Source organism: Streptopelia decaocto, assembly GCF_964273445.1.
Source record: "Streptopelia decaocto genome assembly, chromosome: 28".
Classification (NCBI taxonomy): Eukaryota; Metazoa; Chordata; class Aves; order Columbiformes; family Columbidae; genus Streptopelia; species Streptopelia decaocto.
In genome coordinates this window covers 322,767-349,435 of record NC_138683.1, presented here as the reverse complement: position 1 = coordinate 349,435, position 26,669 = coordinate 322,767, and the positions used below count along the sequence as shown (strand labels likewise).

Genomic DNA, 26,669 nt, shown 5'->3' with positions numbered 1-26,669 from the left:
GGGAGCCGGGAGGGGGCGGGGCCTGGGCGGGGCGACGCCTCATTTGCATACGCCTCATTTGCATATCACGTCGGCTTCCCGCCCCGGGGACGCTCCCCGCGCGTTTATTTGCATGCGCCTCATTTGCATACGTCTCATTTGCATAAAGCGGCGTTTTCCCGCCCTGGGGGTGTTCCCGCCGCGTTCATTTGAATAATCGCGCTTAATTTGCTAATTACGCCGCCTAATTAATACGCACGCCCACGTGATCAGTCCCTCCCGAACTCCTGGGTCCCTCCCGAACTCCTGGGTCCCTCCCGAACTCCTGGGTCCCTTGGGGCACTCCTGGGTCCCCTCCCGAACTCCTGGGTCCCCTCCCGAACTCCTGGGTCCCTCCCGAACTCCTGGGTCCCCCCCGAACTCCTGGGTCCCTCCCGAACTCCTGGGTCCCTTGGGGCACTCCTGGGTCCCTCCCGAACTCCTGGGTCCCCTCCCGAACTCCTGGGTCCCTCCCGAACTCCTGGGTCCCTCCCGAACTCCTGGGTCCCTCATTAGCATAGGCCACGCCCCCTCCCCGTGTACAAAGCAGCTGATTTATTGATTGCTTTTAGTGCTCATTAATTAGCGTACATTCAAACCCGCCTCGTCCTCGTTTGCATATTGCGTGGATGCTCATTTGCATGTGGCTCATTTGCATACGTTAATTATTGCCCAGAAAGGAAATTGCACGTGCGCCAAAGTGACCCCGTTTCGGGGCTTTTTCGCCCCAAAAAAAGCCCCCACAGCAGCTTTGGCCCATGCAAAGGGGGCGGGGCCTTGGGGGAGGCGTGGCCACTTGGGGGGTGTGGCCACGTGGGGGCGTGGCCACGTTGGGGGCGTGGCCACTGGTGCAATAGGGGGTTGTGTGTGTGGATAGAAGGGGGATAGGGGGCGGGGTTTAGGGGGTGGGAGGGGTCAAGGTGGAGGGGGCGTGGCTTGGGGAGGGAGGGCGTGGCTTGGGGAGGGTGGGCGGGGCTGTGGGCGGGGCTACTCGCCCACCTGCACCCCCGCGCAGTTCTCTTTGCTCTCCGACGTGATGGCCAAATATTCCGAGCTATGGGGGGGGAGGGGAAATGGGGACCCTGGAATACCCCATGACCCCCCCCCCCCCCCCACGACCCCCTGGGACCCCCAAAGCCCCCAAATCCCCCCCCATTGTCCCCCTGTCCCCATTGTCCCCATTGTCCCATTACCCCCATTGTCCCCACTATCCCCATTGTCCCCATTGCCCCCATTGTCCCCATTGCCCCCATTGTCCCAAATATCCCCATTGCCCCCATTGTCCCCATTGTCCGCATAGTCCCCATTGTCCCCATTACCCCCATTACCCCCATTGTCCCATTACCCCCACTGCCCCCATTGTCCCATTACCCCCAATGCCCCCATTGTCCCCATTACCCCCATTGCCCCCATTGTCCCCATTCCCCCCATTGTCCCCATTGCCCCCAGTGTCCCCATTGTCCCATTACCCCCACTGCCCCCATTGTCCCCATTACCCCCATTGTCCCCATTGTCCCATTGCCCCCATTGCCCCCATTGTCCCCATCGCCCCCATTGTCCCCATTATCCCCAATGTCCCCATTGACCCCATTTGTCCCCATTATCCCCAATACCCTCATTCCCCCCACTGCCCCCACTGCCCCCATTCCCCCCATTGTCCCCATTGCCCCCAGTGTCACTCACGCGCTGTCGGGGGCCGGGGCGGCCGCCGCCACCTTGCGGTAGCAATAGAGCATCTCGGCCGCCAGCCAGAGCGTCAGCACCACGATCAGCACGTACATCAGGATCTCGGACACGATGGACGCCAGGTCCCGCCGGGCTGCCATGGACACGCCCCCCGTAAGCCCCGCCCACCGCGCTGCCGCACGCGGGGATCGAACCCGTGGATGGGGACACAGCCCCCTGTAAGCCACGCCCATCCACCAATAGCCCCGCCCACAGCGCTGCTGCACGCGGGGATCGAACCCATGGATGGGGACACACTCCCCGTAAGCCACGCCCACTCCCCGATAGCCCCGCCCACCGCGCTGCCGCACGCGGGGATCGAACCCGTGGATGGGGACACAACCCCCTGTAAGCCACGCCCATCCACCAATAGCCCCGCCCACCGCGCTGCCGCACACGGGGATCGAACCCATGGACGGGACACCCCCCATAAGCCACGCCCATTCACCAATAAGCTCCGCCCACCGCACTGCCGCACACGGGGATCGAACCCATGGACGGGGACACACCCCATATCTCTCCATATCTCTCCATATCCCAAACCCCACTGAAGCTCCACCCACTTTCCCAGGCTCCGCCCACTTTCCAAGCCACGCCCCCAAGCCAAGCCACGCCCCCTCAGCCTCCCCATTACCCCATATCCCTCCATATCCCAAACCCCATTCAAGCTATGCCCCGAAGCTCCACCCACTTTTTCAGGCTCCGCCCACTTTCTAAGCCACGCCCCTTATCCAAGCCACGCCCCCTAGGCTAAACCACGCCCCCTCAGCCTCCCCATTACCCCAAAGCCATCTATACCCAAACCCCAGCCCCACCTTCCCGCCCCCTCCCCAAGCCCCGCCCCTCCCCAAGCCCCGCCCACAACTCAAGCCACGCCCCCTCCATCCACCCCACTACCCCATATCCCTCCATATCCCAAACCCCACCGAAGCTCCGCCCACTTTCCAAGCCACGCCCCGATCTAAACCACGCCCCCTAGCCTAAACCACGCCCCCTTCACCCTCCCCATTACCCCATATCCCTCCATATCTCTCCATATCCCTCCATACCCCAACCCCCCCGAAGCCCCGCCCCCTCCCCAAGCCGCGCCCCCTCCCCGAGCCCCGCCCCCAACTCAAGCCACGCCCCCTCCAGCCTCCCCATCACCCCATATCTCTCCATATCTCTCCATATCCCAAACCCCACTGAAGCTCCGCCCACTTTTCCAGGCTCCACCCACTCTCCAGGCCACACCCCCTCCATACCAAGCCACGCCCCCTCCAGCCTCCCCATTACCCCATATCCCTCCATATCCCAAACCCCATTCAAGCTATGCCCCGAAGCTCCACCCACTTTTTCAGGCTCCGCCCACTTTCTAAGCCACGCCCCTTACCCAAGCCACGCCCCCTAGGCTAAACCACGCCCCCTCAGCCTCCCCATTACCCCAAAGCCCTCTATACCCAAACCCCAGCCCCACCTCCCCGCCCCCTCCCCAAGCCCCGCCCCTCCCCAAGCCACACCCCTTCCCCACGCCCCGCCCCTCCCCAAGCCCCGCCCCCAACTCAAGCCACGCCCCCTCCAGCCTCCCCATTACCCCATATCCCTCCACAGTCCCGCCCACTCTCCAGGCCACACCCCCAACTTAAGCCACATCCCCCAAACCAAACCGCACCCCCTAACCCAAGCCACACCCCCTAACCCAAACCACACCCCCTAACCCAAGCCACGCCCCCTCCAGCCTCCCCATTACCCCCTATCCCAAACCCCACTGAAACTCGGCCCCCACCGCCCCGCCCCCCCCGCCAGGCCCCGCCCCCTCCCCGCGCCCCGCCCACCCGTCTCCACGACGGCCAACCGCAGCGTCTTGTTGTGCGGCACGCCCCCTCGCCAAGCCCCACCCCCTCCCCAAGCCCCGCCCCCTTCCCAAGCCCTGACCCCTCCCCAAGCTCCGACCCCTCCCCAAGCCCCGACCCCTCCCCAAGCCCCGCCCACCCGCCTCGACGACGGCCAATCACATCATCTTATTCCAAGCCACGCCCCCTCCAGCCTCCCAGTACCCCATATCCCTCCATAACCAAACCCCACTGAAGCCCCGCCCCCCTCCCCGCCCCCTCCCCAGGCCCCGCCCCCAACTCAAGCCACGCCCCCTCCAGCCTCCCCATTACCCCATATCCCTCCACAGTCCCGCCCACTCTCCAGGCCACACCCCCAACTTAAGCCACACCCCCAAACCAAACCACACCCCCTAACCCAAGCCACACCCCCTAACCCAAACCACACCCCCTAACCCAAGCCACGCCCCCTCCAGCCTCCCCATTACCCCATATCCCTCCACAGTCCCGCCCACTCTCCAGGCCACACCCCCAACTTAAGCCACATCCCCCAAACCAAACCACACCCCCTAACCCAAGCCACACCCCCTAACCCAAGCCACACCCCCTAACCCAAGCCACGCCCCCTCCAGCCTCCCCATTACCCCATATCCCTCCACAGTCCCGCCCACTCTCCAGGCCACACCCCCAACTTAAGCCACACCCCCAAACCAATCCACACCCCCTAACCCAAGCCACACCCCCTAACCCAAACCACACCCCCTAAGCCAAGCCACGCCCCCTCCAGCCTCCCCATTACCCCATATCCCTCCACAGTCCCGCCCACTCTCCAGGCCACACCCCCAACTTAAGCCACACCCCCAAACCAAACCACACCCCCTAACCCAAGCCACACCCCCTAACCCAAACCACACCCCCTAACCCAAGCCACACCCCCTAACCCAAACCACACCCCCTAACCCAAACCACACCCCCTAACCCAAGCCACGCCCCCTCCAGCCTCCCCATTACCCCCTATCCCAAACCCCACTGAAACTCTGCCCCCACCGCCCCGCCCCCCCCGCCAAGCCCCGCCCCCTCCCCGCGCCCCGCCCACCCGTCTCCACGACGGCCAACCGCAGCGTCTTGTTGCGCGCCAGGCTGTAGACGTAGCCGTCGAAGGTGAGGTTGCGGCGCAGGCGGCAGACGTACAGCCCCGCGTGGGGCCGCCCCACGGCCGACAGACGCACGGACAGGTCCTGCAGGTCCCGCGTGCCCCGCGACCCGTTCCACGACAGCACCCCCAGGAACGGGCCCGGGGCCACCCACTGGCCCTCCTCGGGGCTGTACTGCAGGATCTGCACCAGTAACACCAGTAAGGACCAGTTAACGACCAGTAACCACCAGTAACAGACCACTGAGGACCAGTGAGTGCCTCCCAGTAACCCCCAGTACACCCCAGTGTCCCCCCAGTGTATCCCCAGTAACCCCCAGTACACCCCAGTGTCCCCCAGTATCCCTCCAGTGTCCCCCAGTAACCCCCAGTGTCTCCCAGTACACCCCAGTGCCCCCCCAGTGTCTCCCAGTAACCCCCAGTGTCTCCCAGTACACCCCAGTGTCCCCCCAGTGTCTCCCAGTAACCCCCAGTGTCTCCCAGTTCACCCCAGTGCCCCCCCAGTGTCTCCCAGTAACCCCCAGTGTCTCCCAGTTCACCCCAGTGCCCCCCCAGTGTCTCCCAGTAACCCCCAGTGTCTCCCAGTACACCCCAGTGTCCCCCCAGTGTCTCCCAGTAACCCCCAGTGTCTCCCAGTTCACCCCAGTGCCCCCCCAGTGTCTCCCAGTAACCCCCAGTGTCTCCCAGTTCACCCCAGTGCCCCCCCAGTGTCTCCCAGTAACCCCCAGTGTCTCCCAGTAACCCCCAGTTCACCTCAGTGTCCCCCCCAGTGTCTCCCAGTATCCCCCATTGTCTCCCCATTGTACCCCAGTAACCCCCAGTGTCTCCCAGTAACACGACCAGTCACCACCAGTCACCACCAGTCACCACCAGTAAGGACCAGTAACCACCAGTAACAACCAGTCACCACCAGTCACCACCAGTAACACCAGTAACACCAGTAACCACCCACTGGCCCTCCTCGGGGCTGTACTGCAGGATCTGCACCAGTAACACCAGTAAGGACCAGTTAACGACCAGTAACAACCAGTAACAGACCACTGAGGACCAGTGAGTGCCTCCCAGTAACCCCCAGTACACCCCAGTGTCCCCCCAGTGTATCCCCAGTAACCCCCAGTACACCCCAGTGTCCCCCAGTATCCCCCCAGTGTCTCCCAGTAACCCCCAGTGTCTCCCAGTACACCCCAGTATCCCCCCCAGTGTCTCCCAGTATCCCCCAGTGTCCCCCCAGTTCACCCCAGTGCCCCCCCAGTGTCTCCCAGTAACCCCCAGTGCCTCCCATTAACCCCCAGTTCACCTCAGTGTCCCCCCCAGTGTCTCCCAGTAACCCCCAGTACACCCCAGTGTCTCCCCAGTAACCTCCAGTGCCCCCCCAGTGTCTCCCAGTATCCCCCATTGTCTCCCCATTGTACCCCAGTAACCCCCAGTGTCTCCCAGTAACACGACCAGTAACAACCAGTCACCACCAGTCACCACCAGTAACAACCAGTAACTGGGGTGAACTGGGGGTTACTGGGAGATACTGGGGGAGACACGACCCCATATCTCCCAATGCAGGGGACAAGGTCTACCCCCCATTCCCATAGCTGCTCCCACTGCCCTCCCAGTCCCCCCCAGTCCCTCCCAGTGCTCCCAGTACCTTCTGGAAGTGGGGGTCCCCCTCCCCCCGGAAGAACCACTCCCCCTCGGCCTGGGCGGGGGTCTCGCTGCGGCGTTTGCAGGCGATGCAGAGCAGGCGGAACGGCTCCCCCAAAACGGCCTCGGTCCCCGACGCCACCTCCACGCAGCCCCCGTGGGCCCCCCCGGCTGGGGATGGGGACAGGGGACACGGGGGGGTCACCCCATGTCTTGGGGACACCCCAAAATAGTGAAAACCCCGCAAAAATCCACCCACGAACTCCAAAAATCCACCCTGAACCCCAAAAGTGATGGGAGACCAGGTCTACCCTGTATCTCCCACTTGGGGAACAAGGTCTACCCCATATTACTCCATTGGGAAGTGGGGGGGATATGGGGCACCCCTGGCTGGGGAGGGGGACAAGGGACACGGGGGGGTCACCCCACATCTTGGGAACACCCAAAGTGGCCAAAATTCCCCCAAAAAGCCACCCGGAACCCCAAAAGTGATGGGAGAGCAGGTCTACCCTCTATCTCCCAATGGGGGGACAAGGTCTACCCCATATTTCCTAATGGGGACCTGGGGGGACATGGGGCACCCCCAGACTCCCTGGTTGGGGTGGGGGACAAGGGACACAGGGGGGTCACCCCAAGTCTTGGGGACACCCAAAAGTGGCCAAAATCCCCCCAAAAAGCCACCCCCGAACCCCAAAAGTGATGGGAGACCAGGTCTACTACCCCATATCTCCAGTAGCACTTGGGGAGACACTATGGTGACACTTGGGGGGGGTTGGGGACACTATGGTGACACTTGGGGGGGGTTGGGGACACTATGGGGACACTTGGGGGGGGTTGGGGACACCGTGGTGACACTTGGGGGGGGTTGGGGACACTATGGGGACACTTGGGGGGGGTTGGGGACACTATGGGGACACTTGGGGGGGGTTGGGGACACCGTGGTGGCACTTGGAGGGGGGGATGGGGACACCGGGCCACTGCGGCAGGGACAGGTGACACCGCGGGGGGGGGAGGGGAAGGGGGGGTGACACTGCGGAGGTGACAGGGGCCGGGATGGGGACAGCGGGGGTGGCACTGGGGGGGGGGGGGGCGACACTTTGGGGGGGTCAGGGGACACTGGGGGGGAGGTGACTATTTAGGGGGGACACCAGGAAGGGACAGGTGACATTAATGTGGGGGGGTGACACTTTGGGGGGGGACAGGGGACACTTGAATGGGGACAAGTGACACTTGGGGAGGTGACACTGAGACAGGTGACACTTCGGGGGGGGTGAGGGGACACTTTGCGGGGGAGGGGACACTTTGGGGGGGTGAGGGGACACTCTGGGGGGGCACAGGGGACACTTTGGGGGGGTCCCGGCCTCACTCACCCATAAGGAGCCCGAGGAGCAGCGAGAAGCCCCCGAGTAACATGATGGGTCCGGTTCGGCTCCGGTTCGGCTCTTTCCGGAAGGGTTCGGGTCCGGTTCGGGTCCTTTCGGCTCCGGTTCGGCTATTTCCGGACGGGTTCGGGTCTCTCCGGCCCCGGTTCGGTCTCTCCGGTCCCGGTTCGGGTCTCTCCGGTCCCGGTTCGGGTCTCTCCGGACCCGTTCGGGTCTGTCCGGACCCGGTTCGGTCTGTCCGGACCCGGTTCGGTCTCTCCGGTCCCGGTTCGGGTCTCTCCGGCCCCGGTTCGGTCGCTCCGTCCCCCCTCAGCCCCCTGCCCGGGCCATGGGCCCCTCCCCCGCCGGACGCCTGGGTCCCTCGGAGGGGGAGGAGGGGAGCGGGGAGCGGGAGATGGGCCCGGGACGAGCGGGTGGCCGGTTCAAGGCATGGCCGGCCCGCGGCGGCCGGTTCGGCTCCTTCGGGGCACTTCGGCTCCGTTCGGCTGCGCTCGGCTCCGTTCGGCTCCACTCGGCTCCGCTCGGCTCCGCTCGGGTCGCGTTCGGCTCCGCTCGGGTCGCGTTCCGCTCCGCTCGGGTCCGTTCGGCTCCGCTCGGGTCCGTTCGGCTGCGCTCGGGTCGCGTTCGGCTCCGCTCGGGCCGCGTTCCGCTCCGCTCGGGTCCGTTCGGCTCCGCTCGGGTCGCGTTCGGCTCCGCTCGGGCCGCGTTCGGCTCCGCTCGGGTCCGTTCGGCTGCGCTCGGGTCCGTTCGGCTCCGCTCGGGCCGCGTTCGGCTCCGCTCGGGTCCCTTCGGCTCCGCTCGGGTCGCGTTCGGCTCCGCTCGGGTCCGTTCGGCTCCGCTCGGGTCGCGTTCGGCTCCGCTCGGCTCCGCTCGGGTCCGTTCGGCTCCGCTCGGGCCGCGTTCGGCTCCGCTCGGGTCCGTTCGGCTCCGCTCGGCGCAGTGCGGCGCCAGGGGGCGGGGCTGGCCGTGACGCACCGAGGGGGCGGGGCCTGAGCCACCCCCCCCCCCCCCCGCAATGTCCCCAAGGCCACCCCCGCGTCCCCTGAGCCGGCTCCGTGTCCCCAAGAACGTCCCCAGGGCTGTCCCCATGTCCCCATAGACACCCCAAACTTGTCCCCATGTCCCTATGGACATCCCAAGCTTGTCCCCATGTCCCCATAGACACCCCAAACTTGTCCCCATGTCCCCATAGCCATCCCAAACTTGTCCCCATAGCTGTCCCCACATCCCCTGGGGTGTCCCCATGTCCCCAGACATCCCAAACTTGTCCTCATGTCCCTATAGACACCCCAAGTTTGTCCCCATAGCTGTCCCCATGTCCCCATGGATGTCCCCATGTCCCCATAGACACCCCAAACTTGTCCCCATGTCCCTATGGACACCCCAAGTTTGTCCCCATGTCCCCATAGCCATCCCAAACTTGTCCCCATGTCCCCATGGACACCCCAAGTTTGTCCCCATAGCTGTCCCCATGTCCCCATGGATGTCCCCATGTCCCCATAGACACCCCAAACTTGTCCCCATGTCCCTATGGACACCCCAGGGTTGTCCCCATAGACATCCCAAGCTTGTCCCCATGTCCCCATAGACATCCCAAACTTGTCCCCATGGCCACCTCGAGCTCGTCCCCAACCTCGTCCCCACGTCCCCAATCAACCCCAGGCCACCCGGCTGGCGCCTCCTGAGCGTTTATTGGCCGCGGGGGTGGGGGGGGGGATACGAAGGTCCCGTTTTGTCCCCAGCGTCCCCGCGCTGTCACTTGTAGAACTCGTGCTCCTGCTCGTCCTTCTTGATGACCGTCTTGTAGGCCTTCTCAAAGTCCTTGGCCAGCACGATGTAGCGGTTCTCGCGCACCGCCAGCATCCCGCCCTGGGGACAGGGCCACCGGGTCACCCCGGTCACCTCCGGGCACCCCCTGTCACCCCCAGCGCCCTGGGGTGTCACCGGTGTCACCTACAGGCACCTCAACCAAGTCTTGGGTTGGGCCACCAGGTCTACCCAGGTCAATCCATTATATTGGGGACAGGTGATTGTGTCACCTCTGTCAACTCCTGTCACCTCTGCCACCTTGGGGACAGGTCATCCTGTCACCTTAGGCACCCCTGGTCACCCCCTGTCACCCCCAGCACCCTGTGGTGTCACCGGTGTCACCTACAGCCACTTCAACCAACTCTTGTGTTGGGCCACCAGGTCTACCCAGGTCAATCCATTATATTGGGGACAGGTGATGTGTCACCTGTGTCACCACCACCAGCTTGGGGACAGGTCACCCTGTCACCTCAGGCACCCCTGGTCACCCCCTGTCACCCCCAGCACCCTGTGATGTCATTTGTGTCACCTATGGCCACCTCAACCAAGAGTCTTGGGTTGGGCCACCAGGTCTACCCAGGTCAATCCATTATATTGGGGACAGGTGATGTGTCACCTGTGTCACCACCACCAGCTTGGGGACAGGTCACCCTGTCACCTCAGGCACCCCTGGTCACCCCCTGTCACCCCCAGCACCCTGTGATGTCATTTGTGTCACCTATGGCCACCTCAACCAAGACCTTGTGTTGGGCCACCAGGTCTACCCAGGTCAATCCATTATATTGGGGACAGGTGATGTGTCACCTCTGTCACCACCACCAGCTTGGGGACAGGTCACCCTGTCACCTTGGGCACCCCCGGTCACCCCTGGCACCCCCAGCACCCTGTGATGTCATTTGTGTCACCTATGGCCACCTCAACCAAGACTTTGTGTTGGGCCACCAGGTCTACCCAGGTCAATCCATTACACTGGGGACAGGTGATTGTGTCATCTGTCACCTCCTGTCACCACCAGCACCTTGGGGACAGGTCACTGTGTCACCTCAGGCACCCCCGGTCACCCCCTGTCACCCCCAGCACCCTGTGATGTCATTTGTGTCACCTACGGCCACCTCAACCAAGACTTTGTGTTGGGCCACCAGGTCTACCCAGGTCAATCCATTATATTGGGGACAGGTGATTGTGTCATCTCTGTCACCTCCTGTCACCACCACCAGCTTGGGGACAGGTCATCCTGTCACCTCGGTCACCCCCGGTCACCTCCTGTCACCCCCAGCACCCTGGGGTGTCACCGGTGTCACCCACAGCCACTTCAACCAAGAGTCTTGGGTTGGGCCACCAGGTCTACCCAGGTCAATCCATTATATTGGGGACAGGTAATGTGTCACCTGTGTCACCACCACCAGCTTGGGGACAGGTCACCCTGTCACCTCGGTCACCCCTGGTCACCCCCTGTCACCTCCAGCACCCTGTGATGTCATTTGTGTCACCTATGGCCACCTCAACCAAGAGTCTTGGGTTGGGCCACCAGGTCTACCCAGGTCAATCCATTATATTGGGGACAGGTCATTGCGTCATCTGTCACCTCCTGTCACCACCAGCACCTTGGGGACAGGCCACCGTGTCACCTCAGGGACCCCCGGTCACCCCCTGTCACCCCCAGCACCCTGTGATGTCATCTGTGTCACCTATGGCCACCTCAACCAAGTCTTGGGTTGGGCCACCAGGTCTACCCAGGTCAATCCATTACACTGGGGACAGGTCATTGCGTCATCTGTCACCTCCTGTCACCACCACCAGCTTGGGGACAGGTCACCATGTCACCTCAGGCACCCCTGGTCACCTCCTGGCACCCCCAGCACCCTGTGATGTCATTTGTGTCACCTATGGCCACCTCAACCAAGACTTTGTGTTGGGCCACCAGGTCTACCCAGGTCAATCCATTATATTGGGGACAGGTGATTGTGTCACCTCTGTCAACTCCTGTCACCTCTGCCACCTTGGGGACAGGTCATCCTGTCACCTTGGACACCCCCGGTCACCTCCTGTCACCCCCAGCGCCCTGGGGTGTCACCGGTGTCACCCACAGCCACCTCAACCAAGTCTTGGGTTGGGCCACCAGGTCTACCCAGGTCAATCCATTACACTGGGGACAAATTGCGTCATCTCTGTCACCTCCTGTCACCACCAGCACCTTGGGGACAGGTCACCCTGTCACCTTGGACACCCCTGGTCACCCCCTGTCACCCCCAGCGCCCTGTGATGTCATTTGTGTCACCTATGGCCACCTCGACCAAGACCTTGTGTTGGGCCACCAGGTCTACCCAGCTCAATCCATTATATTGGGGACAGGTCATTGCGTCATCTGTCACCTCCTGTCACCACCAGCACCTTGGGGACAGGTCACCCTGTCACCTCAGGCACCCCCGGTCACCCCCTGTCACCCCCAGCACCCTGTGATGTCATCTGTGTCACCTATGGCCACCTCAACCAAGACTTTGTGTTGGGCCACTAGGTCTACCCAGGTCAATCCATTATATTGGGGACAGGTCATTGCGTCATCTGTCACCTCCTGCCACCACCACCACCTTGGGGACAGGTCACTGTGTCACCTTAGGCACCCCTGGTCACCCCCTGTCACCCCCAGCGCCCTGGGGTGTCACCGGTGTCACCCACAGCCACTTCAACCAAGTCTTGGGTTGGGCCACCAGGTCTACCCAGGTCAATCCATTATATTGGGGACAGGTGATGTGTCACCTGTGTCACCACCACAAGCTTGGGGACAGGTCACCCTGTCACCTTGGACACCCCCGGTCACCCCTGGCACCCCCAGCACCCTGTGATGTCATTTGTGTCACCTAGGGCCACCTCAACCAAGACCTTGTGTTGGGCCACCAGGTCTACCCAGGTCAATCCATTATATTGGGGACAGGTCATTGCGTCATCTGTCACCTCCTGTCACCACCACCAGCTTGGGGACAGGTCACCCTGTCACCTTGGGCACCCCCGGTCACCTCCTGTCACCCCCAGCACCCTGGGGTGTCACGTCACCATTGTCACCCACAGCCACTTCAACCAAGTCTTGGGTTGGGCCACCAGGTCTACCCAGGTCAATCCATTACACTGGGGACAAATTGCGTCATCTCTGTCACCTCCTGTCACCTCTGCCACCTTGGGGACAGGTCACCCTGTCACCTCAGGCACCCCCGGTCACCCCCTGTCACCCTCAGTACCCTGGGGTGTCACCGGTGTCACCCACAGCCACCTCAACCAAGTCTTGGGTTGGGCCACCAGGTCTACCCAGGTCAATCCATTATATTGGGGACAGGTGATTGTGTCACCTCTGTCAACTCCTGTCACCACCAGCACCTTGGGGACAGGTCACCCTGTCACCTTGGGCACCCCTGGTCACCCCCTGTCACCTCCAGCACCCTGTGATGTCATTTGTGTCACCTATGGCCACCTCAACCAAGAGTCTTGGGTTGGGCCACCAGGTCTACCCAGGTCAATCCATTACACTGGGGACAAATTGCGTCATCTCTGTCACCTCCTGTCACCACCACCAGCTTGGGGACAGGTCACCATGTCACCTTGGGCACCCCTGGTCACCTCCTGGCACCCATAGCACCCTGTGATGTCATTTGTGTCACCTATGGCCACCTCAACCAAGACTTTCTGTTGGGCCACCAGGTCTACCCAGGTCAATCCATTACATGGGGACAGGTCATTGTGTCACCTCTGTCACCTCCTGCCACCACCACCCTGAGGACAACCCCCCGTGTCCCCTGCACCCCAGGGTGTCCCCACGTGTCCCCAAGTGTCACCCACCTCCTGGCAGATGGAGTTGATGTCGGCCCCCGAGATCTTGTCGGGACGCGCCACGTCTTGGGGACGGGTCAAGGAAATGTCCCCTCGGGGTGTCACCTCCCCCCGCTTTGTCCCCTCCTCGCTGTCACCTCCCTGTCCCCGAGCTCCCCCCCGCCACCCTCGGGTTGGCCCCTCGTGTCCCCATGGGGTCCCCAATGTCCCCTGGGGTCACCCCATCCCTATTTGGTCCCTCAATGTCCCCACGGGGTCCCTGATGTCCCCATTGGGTCTTTGATGTCCCCATGGGGTCCCCAACACTCCCTGATGTCCCCATGGCATCTCGATGTCCCCATGGGGTCCTCAATGTCCCCATGGGGTCCCCAAGACTCCCTATTGTCCCCATGGCATCTTGATGTCCCCATGGTGTCCCCAATGTCCCCATGGGCTCCTCAATGTCCCTATGGGGTCCTCAACACTCCTTGATGTCCCCATGGGGTCCTCAATGTCCCCATGGGGTCCCCAACACTCCCTATTGTCTCCATGACATCTCAATGTCCCCACGGCATCTCAATGTCCCCATGGGGTCCTCAATGTCCCCATGGGGTCCTCAACACTCCTTGATGTCCCCATGGGCTCTTTGATGTCCCCAACATCTCCCTATGCTCCCTGATGTCCCTATGGGGTCCCCAACACTCCCTGATGTCCCCATGGCATCTTGATGTCCCCATGGGGTCCTCAATGTCCCCATGGGGTCCCCAACACTCCCTATTGTCCCCATGGCATCTTGATGTCCCCATGGTGTCCCCGATGTCCCCATGGAGTCTCTGATATCCCCATTGGGTCTTTGATGTTCCCATGGGGTCCCCAACACTCCCTGATGTCCCCATGACATCTCAATGTCCCCATGGGGTCCTCAATGTCCCCATTGAGTCTTTGATGTCCCCATGGGGTCTCTGATGTCCCCACGGGGTCCTCAATGTCCCCAACATCTCCCTATGCTCCCTGATGTCCCCATGGGCTCTTTGATGTCCTCAACATCTCCCTATGCTCCCTGATGTCCCCATGGGGTCCCCGATGTCCCTATGGGGTCCCTGATGTCCTGATGGGGTCCCTGATGTCCTCAACATCTCCCTATGCTCCCTGATGTCCCCATGGGGTCCCCGATGTCCCTATGGGGTCCCTGATGTCCTGATGGGGTCCCTGATGTCCCCAACATCTCCCTATGCTCCCTGATGTCCCCATGGGGTCCCCAACACTCCCTATTGTCTCCATGACATCTCGATGTCCCCATGGCATCTCAATGTCCCCATGGTGTCCCCGAGGTCCCCAAGTGTCCCCAGGGATACAATCCTCCAGGTCGACCTCCTCGGAGAGGTTCATCTTGCCGGTGATGGTGGAGAAGATGAGGCGCTTCTGGCGCCGGTCGGGCAGCGGGAACTCGATCTTGCGGTCCAGGCGGCCGGGACGGAGCAGAGCGGGGTCCAGCGTGTCCGCCCGGTTGGTGGCCATGATCACCTGGGGGGGACACGGGGGTCACCAGCACCGTAGGGGACCCATGGGACCTCCCAGAGGCCATGGGACCTCCATAGAAGTCAAGGGAGCTCCATAGAAGTCAAGGGACCTCCATAGAAGTCAAGGGACCAACCAAGAACTTTGAGGTGCCACCAGCACCCTGAGGACAGGGGGGGACATGTGGGTGTCATCGTCACCATGGGGGACCCATGGGACCTCCTGGAGTCCATAAGACCTCAATAGAAGTCAAAGGACCTCCATAGAAGTCAAGGGAGCAACCAAGAACCTTGAGGAACCCACCAGCACCTTGAGGTGCCACCAGCATCCTGGGGGGAACACAGGGGTCACTGGCACCATGGGGGACCCATAGGACCTCCCAGAGGCCATGGGACCTCCATAGAAGTCAAGGGAGCTGCATAGGACTCAAGGAACTCACCAGAACCTTGAGGTGCCACCAGCACCCTGAGGACAAGGGGACATGTGGGTGTCATCGTCACCATGGGGGACCCATGGGACCTCCTGGAGTCCATAAGACCTCAATAGAAGTCAAAGGAGCTCCATAGAAGTCAAGGGAGCTCCATAGAAGTCAAGGGACCAACCAAGAACTTTGAGGTGCCACCAGCACCCTGAGGACAGGGGGGGACATGTGGGTGTCATCGTCACCATGGGGGACCCATGGGACCTCCTGGAGTCCATAAGACCTCAATAGAAGTCAAAGGACCTCCATAGAAGTCAAGGGAGCTCCATAGAAGTCAAGGGACCAACCAAGAACTTTGAGGTGCCACCAGCACCCTGAGGACAGGGGGGGACATGTGGGTGTCATCGTCACCATGGGGGACCCATGGGACCTCCTGGAGTCCATAAGACCTCAATAGAAGTCAAAGGACCTCCATAGAAGTCAAGGGAGCTCCATAGAAGTCAAGGGACCAACCAAGAACTTTGAGGTGCCACCAGCACCCTGAGGACAGGGGGGGTCATGTGGGTGTCATCGTCACCATGGGGGACCCATGGGACATCCTGGAGTCCATAAGACCTCAATAGAAGTCAAAGGACCTCCATAGAAGTCAAGGGAGCAACCAAGAACCTTGAGGAACCCACCAGCACCTTGAGGTGCCACCAGCATCCTGGGGGGAACACAGGGGTCACTGGCACCATGGGGGACCCATAGGACCTCCCAGAGGCCATGGGACCTCCATAGAAGTCAAGGGAGCTGCATAGGACTCAAGGAACTCACCAGAACCTTGAGGTGCCACCAGCACCCTGAGGACAAGGGGACACGTGGGTGTCACTGTCACCATGGGGGACCCATGGGACCTCCTGGAGTCCATGAGACCTCAATAGAAGTCAAAGGAGCTCCATAGAAGTCAAGGGACCTCCATAGAAGTCAAGGGAGCAACCAAGAACCTTGAGGAACCCACCAGCACCTTGAGGTGCCACCAGCACCCTGAGGACAGGGGGGGACACGTGGGTGTCACTGTCACCATGGGGGACCCATGGGACCTCCCAGAATCCATGGGACCTCCATAGCACCCAAGGAACCCCCAAACCCTCAAGGGTCCCACAAGCACCCACAGGACCCAACCAGCACCCTTGGGTGTCCTCAGAACCTCAATGAACCCACCGGCACCTCAAGGTCCCCACCAGCACCCTGAGGTCCTCACCAGCACCCACGGGACCCCCCAGCACCCACGGGACCCCCCAGCACCCATGGGTGCCCACCTTGACGTTGACGTTCTGGTCGAATCCGTCCATCTGGTTGAGAAGCTCCAGGAGGATCCGTTGGACCTCCCGGTCAGCTGTGGGGCAGGAGAGGGGACATGGGTGGGGGGTGACACCCATGGGACCCCCCAACAGCACCCACCACCCACCCAAGGGTCCCCAACCCAACTTTGATCATCTCCAATGGGTTCCTGACCCCATCTCATGGTCTTGGGGACATCAAGGTGTCCCCAACCCAACCATGATGTTCTCCAATGGGTTCTTGACCCCAAACCAAGGTCTTGGGGACATCAAGGTGTCCCCAACCCAACCATGATCATCTCCAATGGGTTCTTGACCCCAAACCCAACCATGATGTTCTCCAATGGGTCCTTGACCCCAACTCAAGGTCTTGTGGACATCAAGGTGTCCCCAACCCACCCATGATCTTCTCCAATGGGTTCCTGACCCCATCCCAAGGTCTTGGGGACATCAAGGTGTCCCCAGCCCAACCATGATCATCTCCAATGGGTTCCTGACCCCAACTATGATCATCTCCAATGGGTTCCTGACCCCAACTATGATCATCTCCAATGGGTTCCTGACCCCAACTATGATCTTCTCCAATGGGTTCTTGACCCCAAACCCAACCATGATGTTCTCCAATGGGTTCTTGACCCCAACCCAAGGTCTTGGGGACATCAAGGTGTCCCCAACCCACCCATGATCTTCTCCAATGGGTTCCTGACCCCATCCCAAGGTCTTGGGGACATCAAGGTGTCCCCAACCCACCCATGATCTTCTCCAATGGGTTCCTGACCCCAACTATGACCATCTCCAATGGGTTCCTGACCCCAACTATGATCTTCTCCAATGGGTTCTTGACCCCAAACCCAACCATGATGTTCTCCAATGGGTTCTTGACCCCAAACCCAACCATGATCTTCTCCAATGGGTTCTTGACCCCAACCCAAGGTCTTGGGAACATCAAGGTGTCCCCAACCCAACCGTGATCATCTCCAATGGGTTTCTGACCCCATCTCATGGTCTTGGGGACATCAAGGTGTCCCCAACCCAACCGTGATGTTCTCCAATGGGTTCCTGCCCCCCACCCATGTTCTCCCCTGGGTCCCCGCCCCCACCCGTGGGCCCCCTCACCCCCGGTCTGGGCGTCGAAGCGCTTGGTGGCGATGGCGTCGATCTCGTCGATGAAGATGATGGCGGGCGCGTTCTCCTTGGCCAATCGGAACACGTCCCTCACCATGCGGGGCCCCTCCCCCAGGTACTTCTGCACGAACTCCGAACCCACCACCCGGATGAAGGCGGCTGGATGGGGGAGGGGAGGGGGGGACACCCATGGGTGGGCTTGGGGGGGGCCTTGGGTGCAGCCCCGGGAACCCACCAGCACCCTTGGGTGGCCTTGGGACAATGAGGGGCCCACCAGAACATCAAGGGATCCACCAGCACCCATGGGACCCACCAGCACCCATGGGATCCCCATAGCACCCATGAGACCCACCAGCACCCATGGGACCCCCATAGCACCCATGGGACCCACCAGCACCCATGGGACCCCCATAGCACCCAAAGAACCCACCAGATCCCCATGGGTCCCACCAGCACCCATGGGATCCCCACAAGACCCATGGGACCTCAAGGGACTCACTAGCACCCATGGGACCCCCATAGCACCCAAAGAACCCACCAGCACCCATGGGACCCCCATAGCACCCAAAGAACCCACCAGCACCCAGGAGAGCCCCATAGCACCCAAAGAACTCACCAGTACCCATGGGACCCCCATAGCACCCATGGGACCCACCAGGTCCTGAAGGACCCAAACCAGCACCCTTGGGTGTCCTCAGAACCTCCAGTGTCCCATCAGCACCCATGGGACCCCCATAGCACCCAAAGAACCCACCAAGTCCCCAAGGACCCAACCAGCACCCTTGGGTGTTCTCAGAACCTCAAGAGACCCATCAGCACCCATGGGACCCAACCAGCACCCATGGGACCCAACCAGCACTCATGGGACCCCCATAGCACCCATGGGACCCAATCAGCACCCATGGGACTCACCAGGTCCCCAAGGACCCAACCAGCACCCATGGGGCCTCCATAGCACCCATGGGACCCAACCAGCACCCATGGGACACAACCAGCACCCATGGGACCCACCAGCACCCATGGGACCCCCATAGCACCCATGGGACCCACCAGCACCCATGGGACCCCCATAGCACCCATGAGACCCACCAGGTCCCCAAGGACCCAACCAGCACCCATGGGACCCCCACAGCACCCATGGGACCCACCAGCACCCATGGGACCCACCAGCACCCATGGGACCCCCATAGCACCCATGGGACCCACCAGCACCCATGGGACCCACCAGCACCCATGGGACCCCCATAGCACCCATGGGACCCAACCAGCACCCATGGGACCCACCAGCACCCATGGGACCCACCAGGTCCCCAAGGACCCAACCAGCACCCATGGGACCCACCACCACCCTGAGGTCCCACCCACCTCCCCACCGTCCCCCCAGCACCCCGAGGTCCCCCCAGCACCCATGGGTGCCCACCTGTGGTGTGATGCGCCACGGCCTTGGCCAACATGGTCTTCCCGCATCCCGGGGGCCCGTACATGAGGACGCCACGCGGGGGGTCGATGCCGATCTGGGGGTGACACCCATGGGTGACGTCCCCCGAGGTCCCGCCCACCCCCCACCCATGGGTGTCACCGTCACCCACCTGTTTGTAGAGCTCGAAGTGGGTGAGGGGCAGCTCCACGGCCTCGCGAACCTCCTGCTTCTGGATGTCCATCCCGCCGATGTCCGCGTACATCACGTCCGGCTTCTGGTCTGCAACGGGGGCACCCATGGGTGCTCGGGACCACCCATGGGTGCCCAAGGGCCCTTGGGCCACCTGGGAGCTTCTCCAACCACAGGAGGTCCCTTGGGACCTTCTCCAGGTGACACTTGGGTGGCTCCAAGGTTGGAGACACAACAACGTTGGCCAAGGACCAAGGATGGTGACCTAGCACCCATGGGTGCTCATGACCACCCATGGGTGCTCAAGGGCCCCCGGGTCACCTGGGAGCTTCTCCAACCACAGGAGGTCACCTGGGACCTTCTATGGATGATGGTTGGGTGGTTCCAAGGATGGAGACCCAACAATGTTGACCAACAACCAAGGATGGAGAACCAGCACCCATGGGTGCTCAAGAGCCCATGGGTCACCTGGGAGCTTCTCCAACCACAGGAGGTCCCTTGGGACCTTCTCCAGGTGACACTTGGGTGGCTCCAAGGATGGAGACCCAACATCATTGACCAACGACCAAGGATGGAGACCCAACAACGTTGACCAATGACCAAGGATGAAGACCCATCACCATTGGCCAATGACCAAAGTTGGAGACCCAACATCATTGACCAATGACCAAGGTTGGAGACCCAACATCGTTGACCAATGACCAAGGATGGAGACCCAGCACCCATGGTCAATGACCAAGGATGAAGATCCACCACCATTGACCAATGACCAAGGTTGGAGACCCATCACCATTGACCAATGACCAAGGTTGGAGACCCAACATCGTTGACCAATGACCAAGGATGGAGACCCATCACCATTGACCAATGACCAAGGATGGAGATCCACCACCATTGACCAACGACCAAGGATGAAGATCCATCACCATTGACCAATGACCAAGGATGGAGATCCACCACCATTGACCAATGACCAAGGATGAAGATCCACCACCATTGACCAACGACCAAGGATGGAGATCCACCACCACTGACCAATGACCAAGGATGAAGATCCATCACCATTGACCAACAACCAAGGATGAAGGCCCATCACCATTGACCAACGACCAAACTTGGAGCCCCACCACCATTACCCAATGGCCCTTGAGGTCCCGTTGGTGGCCCTGGTGACCCGTTGGTGGCCCCGGTGACCCGTTGGTGGCCCCGGTGACCCACCTGAGGTGAGCATCATGATGCTGCTGTCGGCCTCGGGGGGCAGCACGTCCACCAGCGCGTTGCTGTGCTTGTGCAGGGCCACCGAGGCGTTGGGCTTCAGCAGCTCCCGGTCGATGGTGCTCAGGATGCGCACGTAGTAGTTGGAACCTGCCCCGGGGTCAAGGTCAAGGTGGTGACCACGGGGGAGCTTCGGTGGGGTGGGGTTGGGGGGGATCTGGGGGGGAAACGGGGCCCAGAACCTTCTCCCATGGCCATAACTACGTACCCACCACCCAGAACCTTCTCCCATGTCCATAATCATGTACCCACCACCCAGAACCTCCTCCTACATCCATAACTACGTACCCACCACCCAGAACCTTCTCCCGTGTCCATAACCATGTCCCCACCACCCAGAACCATCTCCTGTGTCCATAACTATGTACCCACCACCCAGAACCTTCTCCTATATCCATCCCCCCATCCTCACTACCCAGAACCTTCTCCCGTGTCCATAAACACGTCCCCACCACCCAGAACCTTCTCCTGTGTCCATAACCACGTCCCCACCACCCAGAACCTTCTCCTGTGTCCATAACCATGTCCCCACCACCCAGAACCATCTCCTGTGTCCATAACTACGTACCCACCACCCAGAACCTTCTCCTATATCCATCCCCCCATCCTCACTACCCAGAACCTTCTCCCGTGTCCATAACCACGTACCCACCACCCGGAACCTTCTCCTGTGCCCATAACCACATCCCCACCACCACCAACCATCTCCTACACCCATAACCATGTATCCACCACCCAGAACCTTCTCCCGTGTCCATAACCACATCCCCACCACCCAGAACCTTCTCCCGTGTCCATAACCACATCCCCACCACCCAGAACCTTCTCCCATAACCACGTACCCACCACCCAGAACCGTCTCCCATGTCCATAACCACGTACCCACCACCCAGAACCTTCTCCCATGTCCATAATCATGTCCCCACCACCCAGAACCATCTCCTGTGTCCATAACCACGTACCCACCACCCAGAACCTTCTCCCATGTCCATAACTACATCCCCACCACCCAGAACCTTCTCCTGTGCCCATAACTATGTACCCACCACCAAGAACCTTCTACACCACCCACAACCATCTCCTATGCCCATAACCACGTCCCCACCACCCAGAACCTTCTCCCCCACCCAGAACCTTCTCCCATGTCCATAACTACGTCCCTACCACCCAGAACCTTCTCCACTACCCAGAACCTTCTCCCGTATCCATAACTACGTACCCACCACCAAGAACCTTCCCCCCCACCCAGAACCTTCTCCCATGTCCATAACTACGTACCCACCACCCAGAACGTTCTCCCCAACCCATACCCTTGTCCTGTGTCCATAACTACGCACCCACCACCCAGAACCTTCTCCTGTGCCCATAACTACGTACCCACCACCAAGAGCCTTCTACACCACCCAGAACCTTCTCCCATGTCCATAACCACGTCCCCACCACCCAGAACCTTCTCCTATATCCATCCCCACCCAGAACCTTCTCCTGTGTCCATAACCACGTCCCCACCACCCACAACCATCTCCTCCACCCATAACCACGTCCCCACCACCCAGAACCTTCTCCACCACCCAGAACCTTCTCCCATGTCCATAACCACGTCCCCACCACCCAGAACCTTCTCCACTACCCAGAACCTTCTCCCGTATCCATAACTACGTACCCACCACCCAGAACCTTCCCCCCCACCCAGAACCTTCTCCCACGTCCATAACCACATACCCACCACCCAGAACCTTCTCCTGTGCCCATAACTACGTACCCACCACCAAGAACCTTCTCCACCACCCAGAACCTTCTCCCATGTCCATAACCACGTCCCCACCACCCAGAACCTTCTCCTATATCCATCCCCACCCAGAACCTTCTCCTGTGTCCATAACCACGTCCCCACCACCCACAACCATCTCCTCCACCCATAACCACGTCCCCACCACCCAGAACCTTCTCCACCACCCAGAACCTTCTCCCATGTCCATAACCATGTCCCCACCACCCAGAACCTTCTCCCCCACCCAGAACCTTCTCCCATGTCCATAACCACGTCCCCACCACCCAGAACCTTCTCCCCCACCCAGAACCTTCTCCCATGTCCATAACCACGTCCCCACCACCCAGAACCTTCTCCCCCATTGTCCCCTGACCGGTGGTGGAGCCCACGATGGCCGTGTTCTGGTCCACGGCCTCCAGGAACTGGCCGATGACCAGCGGGATGCTCTGGATCCTCTTGACCTCCTCCTGGGCGTGCAGGAACTCCTTCTTGAGGTTCTTCTGCTCGTCCTTGATGTACTCCTCCTGCACCTCCAGGAACTCCAGCTCCTGCTGCAGCTTCTGCAACAACGGCCACCAGGGACCTTCCGGAACCTTCTCCGGCCCGGCCCACCACCCCCGAGCTCCATCTGCTCCCATTCTTCAACCTGGACCTTCTCAAACTCAACGTCCCCCAACCTGGACCTTCTCAACCCCCATGTTTGGCAACCTGGACCTTCTGAATCTCAATGTTCTTCAAGTTGGACCTTCTCAATCTCAATGTTCTCCAACCTGGACCTTCTCAACCTCAATGTTCTCCAACCTGGACCTTCTCAATCTCAATGTTCTCCAACCTGGACCTTCTCAACCTCAACGTTCTTCAACCTGGACCTTCTCATCCTCAACATTCTTCAACCTGGACCTTCTCAACCTCAATGTTCTTCAACTCGGACCTTCTCAACCCCCATGTTCTGCAACCTGGACCTTCTCAACCTCAACATTCTCCAACCTGGACCTTCCCAACCTCAACATTCTCCAACCTGGACCTTCTCAATGTTCTTCAACCTGGACCTTCTCAATGTTCTCCAACCTGGACCTTCTCAACCTCAACATTCTGCAACCTGGACCTTCTCAATGTTCTTCAACCTGGACCTTCTCAATGTTCTTCAACCTGGACCTTCTCAACCCCAATGTTCTTCAACCTGGACCTTCTCAACCCCAATGTTCTTCAACCTGGACCTTCTCAATCTCAACATTCTGCAACCTGGACCTTCTCAATGTTCTTCAACTTGGACCTTCTCAACCCCAATGTTCTTCAACCTGGACCTTCTCAATGTTCTCCAACCTGGACCTTCTCAATGTTCTTCAACTTGGACCTTCTCAATCTCAATGTTCTCCAACCTGGACCTTCTCAATCTCAATGTTCTTCAAGTTGGACCTTCTCAACCTCAACGTTCTCCAACCTGGATCTTCTCAACCTCAACGTTCTCCAACCTGGATCTTCTCAATGTTCTCCAACCTGGACCTTCTCAACCCCCATGTTCTTCAACTTGGACCTTCTCAACCTCAACGTTCTGCAACCTGGACCTTCTCAATGTTCTTCAACCTGGACCTTCTCAACCCCAATGTTCTACCCTTTGGACCTTCTCAACTTCCACCTCGCACCCCTTGGACATTCTCAACCTCAACGTTCTGCAACCTGGACCTTCTCAACCCCCATGTTTGGCAACCTGGACCTTCTCAATCTCAATGTTCTTCAAGTTGGACCTTCTCAACCTCAATGTTCTCCAACCTGGACCTTCTCAATCTCAATGTTCTTCAAGTTGGACCTTCTCAACCTCAACGTTCTCCAACCTGGATCTTCTCAATGTTCTCCAACCTGGACCTTCTCAACCCCCATGTTCTTCAACTTGGACCTTCTCAACCTCAACGTTCTGCAACCTGGATCTTCTCAATGTTCCTCAACTTGGACCTTCTCAACTTCCACCTCCCACCCCTTGGACCTTCTCAACCCCCGTGTTCTCCAACTCGGACCTTCTCAACCCCCATGTTCTGCAACCTGGACCTTCTCAATGTTCTCCAACCTGGACCTTCTCAACCTCAACATTCTCCAACCTGGACCTTCTCAACCTCAATGTTCTTCAACTTGGACCTTCTCAACCTCAACATTCTCCAACCTGGACCTTCTCAACCTCAACATTCTCCAACCTGGACCTTCTCAATGTTCTTCAACCTGGACCTTCTCAATGTTCTCCAACCTGGACCTTCTCAATGTTCTTCAACCTGGACCTTCTCAATGTTCTTCAACCTGGACCTTCTCAATGTTCTTCAACTTGGACCTTCTCAACCTCAATGTTCTTCAACTTGGACCTTCTCAGCTTCCACCTGCCACCCCTTGGACCTTCTCAACCCCCATGTTCTATAACCTGGAGCTTCTTAACCTCAACGTTCTTCAACCTGGACCTTCTCAACCTCAATGTTCTTCAACCTGGACCTTCTCAACCTCAATGTTCTTCAACCTGGACCTTCTCAACCTCAACGTTCTGCAACCTGGACCTTCTCAAACTCCACCTCCCACCCCTTGGACCTTCTCAACCTCAACGTTCTTCAACCTGGACCTTCTCAACCTCAACGTTCTGCAACTTGGACCTTCTCAAACTCTACCTCCCACCCCTTGGACCTTCTCAACCCCCATGTTCTTCAACCTGGACATTCTCAATCTCAATGTTCTCCAACCTGGACCTTCTCAATCTCAGTGTTCTTCAAGTTGGACCTTCTCAACCTCAACGTTCTCCAACCTGGATCTTCTCAACCTCAACGTTCTCCAACCTGGATCTTCTCAATGTTCTCCAACCTGGACCTTCTCAACCCCCATGTTCTTCAACTTGGACCTTCTCAACCTCAACGTTCTGCAACCTGGACCTTCTCAACCTCAATGTTCTGCAACCTGGACCTTCTCAACCTCAATGTTCTCCAACCTGGACCTTCTCAACCTCAACGTTCTCCAACCTGAACCTTCTCAACCTCAATGTTCTTCAACCTGGACCTTCTCAACCTCAATGTTCTCCAACCTGGACCTTCTCAACCTCAATGTTCTCCAACCTGGACCTTCTCAACCTCAACGTTCTCCAACCTGGACCTTCTCATCCTCAACATTCTTCAACCTGGACCTTCTCAATCTCAATGTTCTTCAACCTGGACCTTCTCAACCCCCATGTTCTATAACCTGGAGCTTCTTAACCTCAATGTTCTTCAAGTTGAACCTTCTCAACCTCAACGTTCTGCAACCTGGACCTTCTCAATCTCAACGTTCTCCAACCTGGACCTTCTCAATCTCAATGTTCTTCAACCTGGACCTTCTCAACCTCAATGTTCTTCAACCTGGACCTTCTCAACCTCAATGTTCTCCAACCTGGACCTTCTCAACCTCCATCTCCCACCCCTTGGACCTTCTCAACCCCCATGTCCCGTGTCCCCTCACCTTGTACCGACTGTAAAGATCCTCCAGGTCCTCGGGTTCGGGCACCAGGAACGGCAGCGCCGGGGGGGGGCGGGGGGCGGCCAGAGCGGGGGGGTCCTCCTGGGAAACGGGGGGACCCAGGCGTCCGGGAGGGACCCAGGAGTGCCCCGGGGACCCAGGAGTGCCCCGGGGACCCAAAAAATGGGGGGGACCCAGGAGTTCGGGAGGGACCCAGGCGTCCGGGAGGGACCCAGGAGTGCCCCAAGGGACCCAGGAGTTCGGGAGGGACCCAGGAGTTCGGGAGGGACCCAGGAGTGCGGGAGGGACCCAGGAGTGCCCCAAGGGACCCAGGCGTCCGGGCGAGCCCCCATTGTTCTCATTGGGAGCCCCCCCCGCCCTGTTTCCAACCCCCCCCCGCCCATTCCACCCCCGCCCCCCCCCCAGGGGGGTCCCCCCCACCCCCCCCGCTCCCCCCCCGTTTGTGGGAACCCCAAAAACCCCCAAAATGGCCCCAAAATCCCTTCCCCCCCCCCCCCAACCTGCGTTTTCTCGCCCAGCAGCCCCAGCTCCTCCATGGTGACTGCGCGGCCGCGGGGGCTGACGGGAAACGGGCGGACCCCACCGGAACCCCGCCTGCTAACACCGGAAGCGGCCGCGCGGGGCGTCATGGGAGTTGTAGTTCTTTTCTCTCCCGCCCCCCCCACGTCCGCCATGTTGAATCGGTTCGTTAATTAACATGGGGGGGTTAATTGGTAATTGGGCTGCGGGGTGTTAATGAGTGGGGGTGGGGGGGGCTGGTTGGTCGGTGTGATGATGCGGGGGGGGTTGTGGGGACCCAGGAGTTCGGGGAAGGAACCAG

At 60.1% G+C, this 26,669-nt stretch overlaps 2 protein-coding genes across 2 annotated transcripts; both read right to left on the bottom strand.

Moving 5' to 3' along the window:
- Positions 1 to 553: 553 nt before the first annotated feature.
- On the bottom strand, positions 554 to 8,859 carry LOC309450740 (uncharacterized protein). Its single transcript, XM_082073817.1, has 5 exons — positions 7,713 to 8,859; positions 6,347 to 6,513; positions 4,651 to 4,891; positions 1,702 to 1,837; positions 554 to 1,072 (listed from the first exon to the last, which is right to left on the bottom strand). Exons 1-5 carry the CDS (start codon positions 8,842 to 8,844, stop codon positions 1,006 to 1,008), a joined length of 1,743 nt encoding a protein of 580 aa, XP_081929943.1. The 5' UTR covers positions 8,845 to 8,859; the 3' UTR covers positions 554 to 1,005.
- Positions 8,860 to 9,396: 537 nt separating this feature from the next.
- On the bottom strand, positions 9,397 to 26,413 carry PSMC4 (proteasome 26S subunit, ATPase 4). Its single transcript, XM_082073834.1, has 11 exons — positions 26,350 to 26,413; positions 25,832 to 25,930; positions 22,746 to 22,932; positions 20,545 to 20,691; positions 19,307 to 19,416; positions 19,138 to 19,231; positions 17,709 to 17,876; positions 16,572 to 16,648; positions 14,687 to 14,855; positions 13,362 to 13,417; positions 9,397 to 9,593 (listed from the first exon to the last, which is right to left on the bottom strand). The coding sequence occupies exons 1-11, from the start codon at positions 26,383 to 26,385 to the stop codon at positions 9,480 to 9,482; spliced, it is 1,257 nt and encodes a 418-aa protein (XP_081929960.1). The 5' UTR covers positions 26,386 to 26,413; the 3' UTR covers positions 9,397 to 9,479.
- Between the last annotated feature and the right edge of the window lie 256 nt (positions 26,414 to 26,669).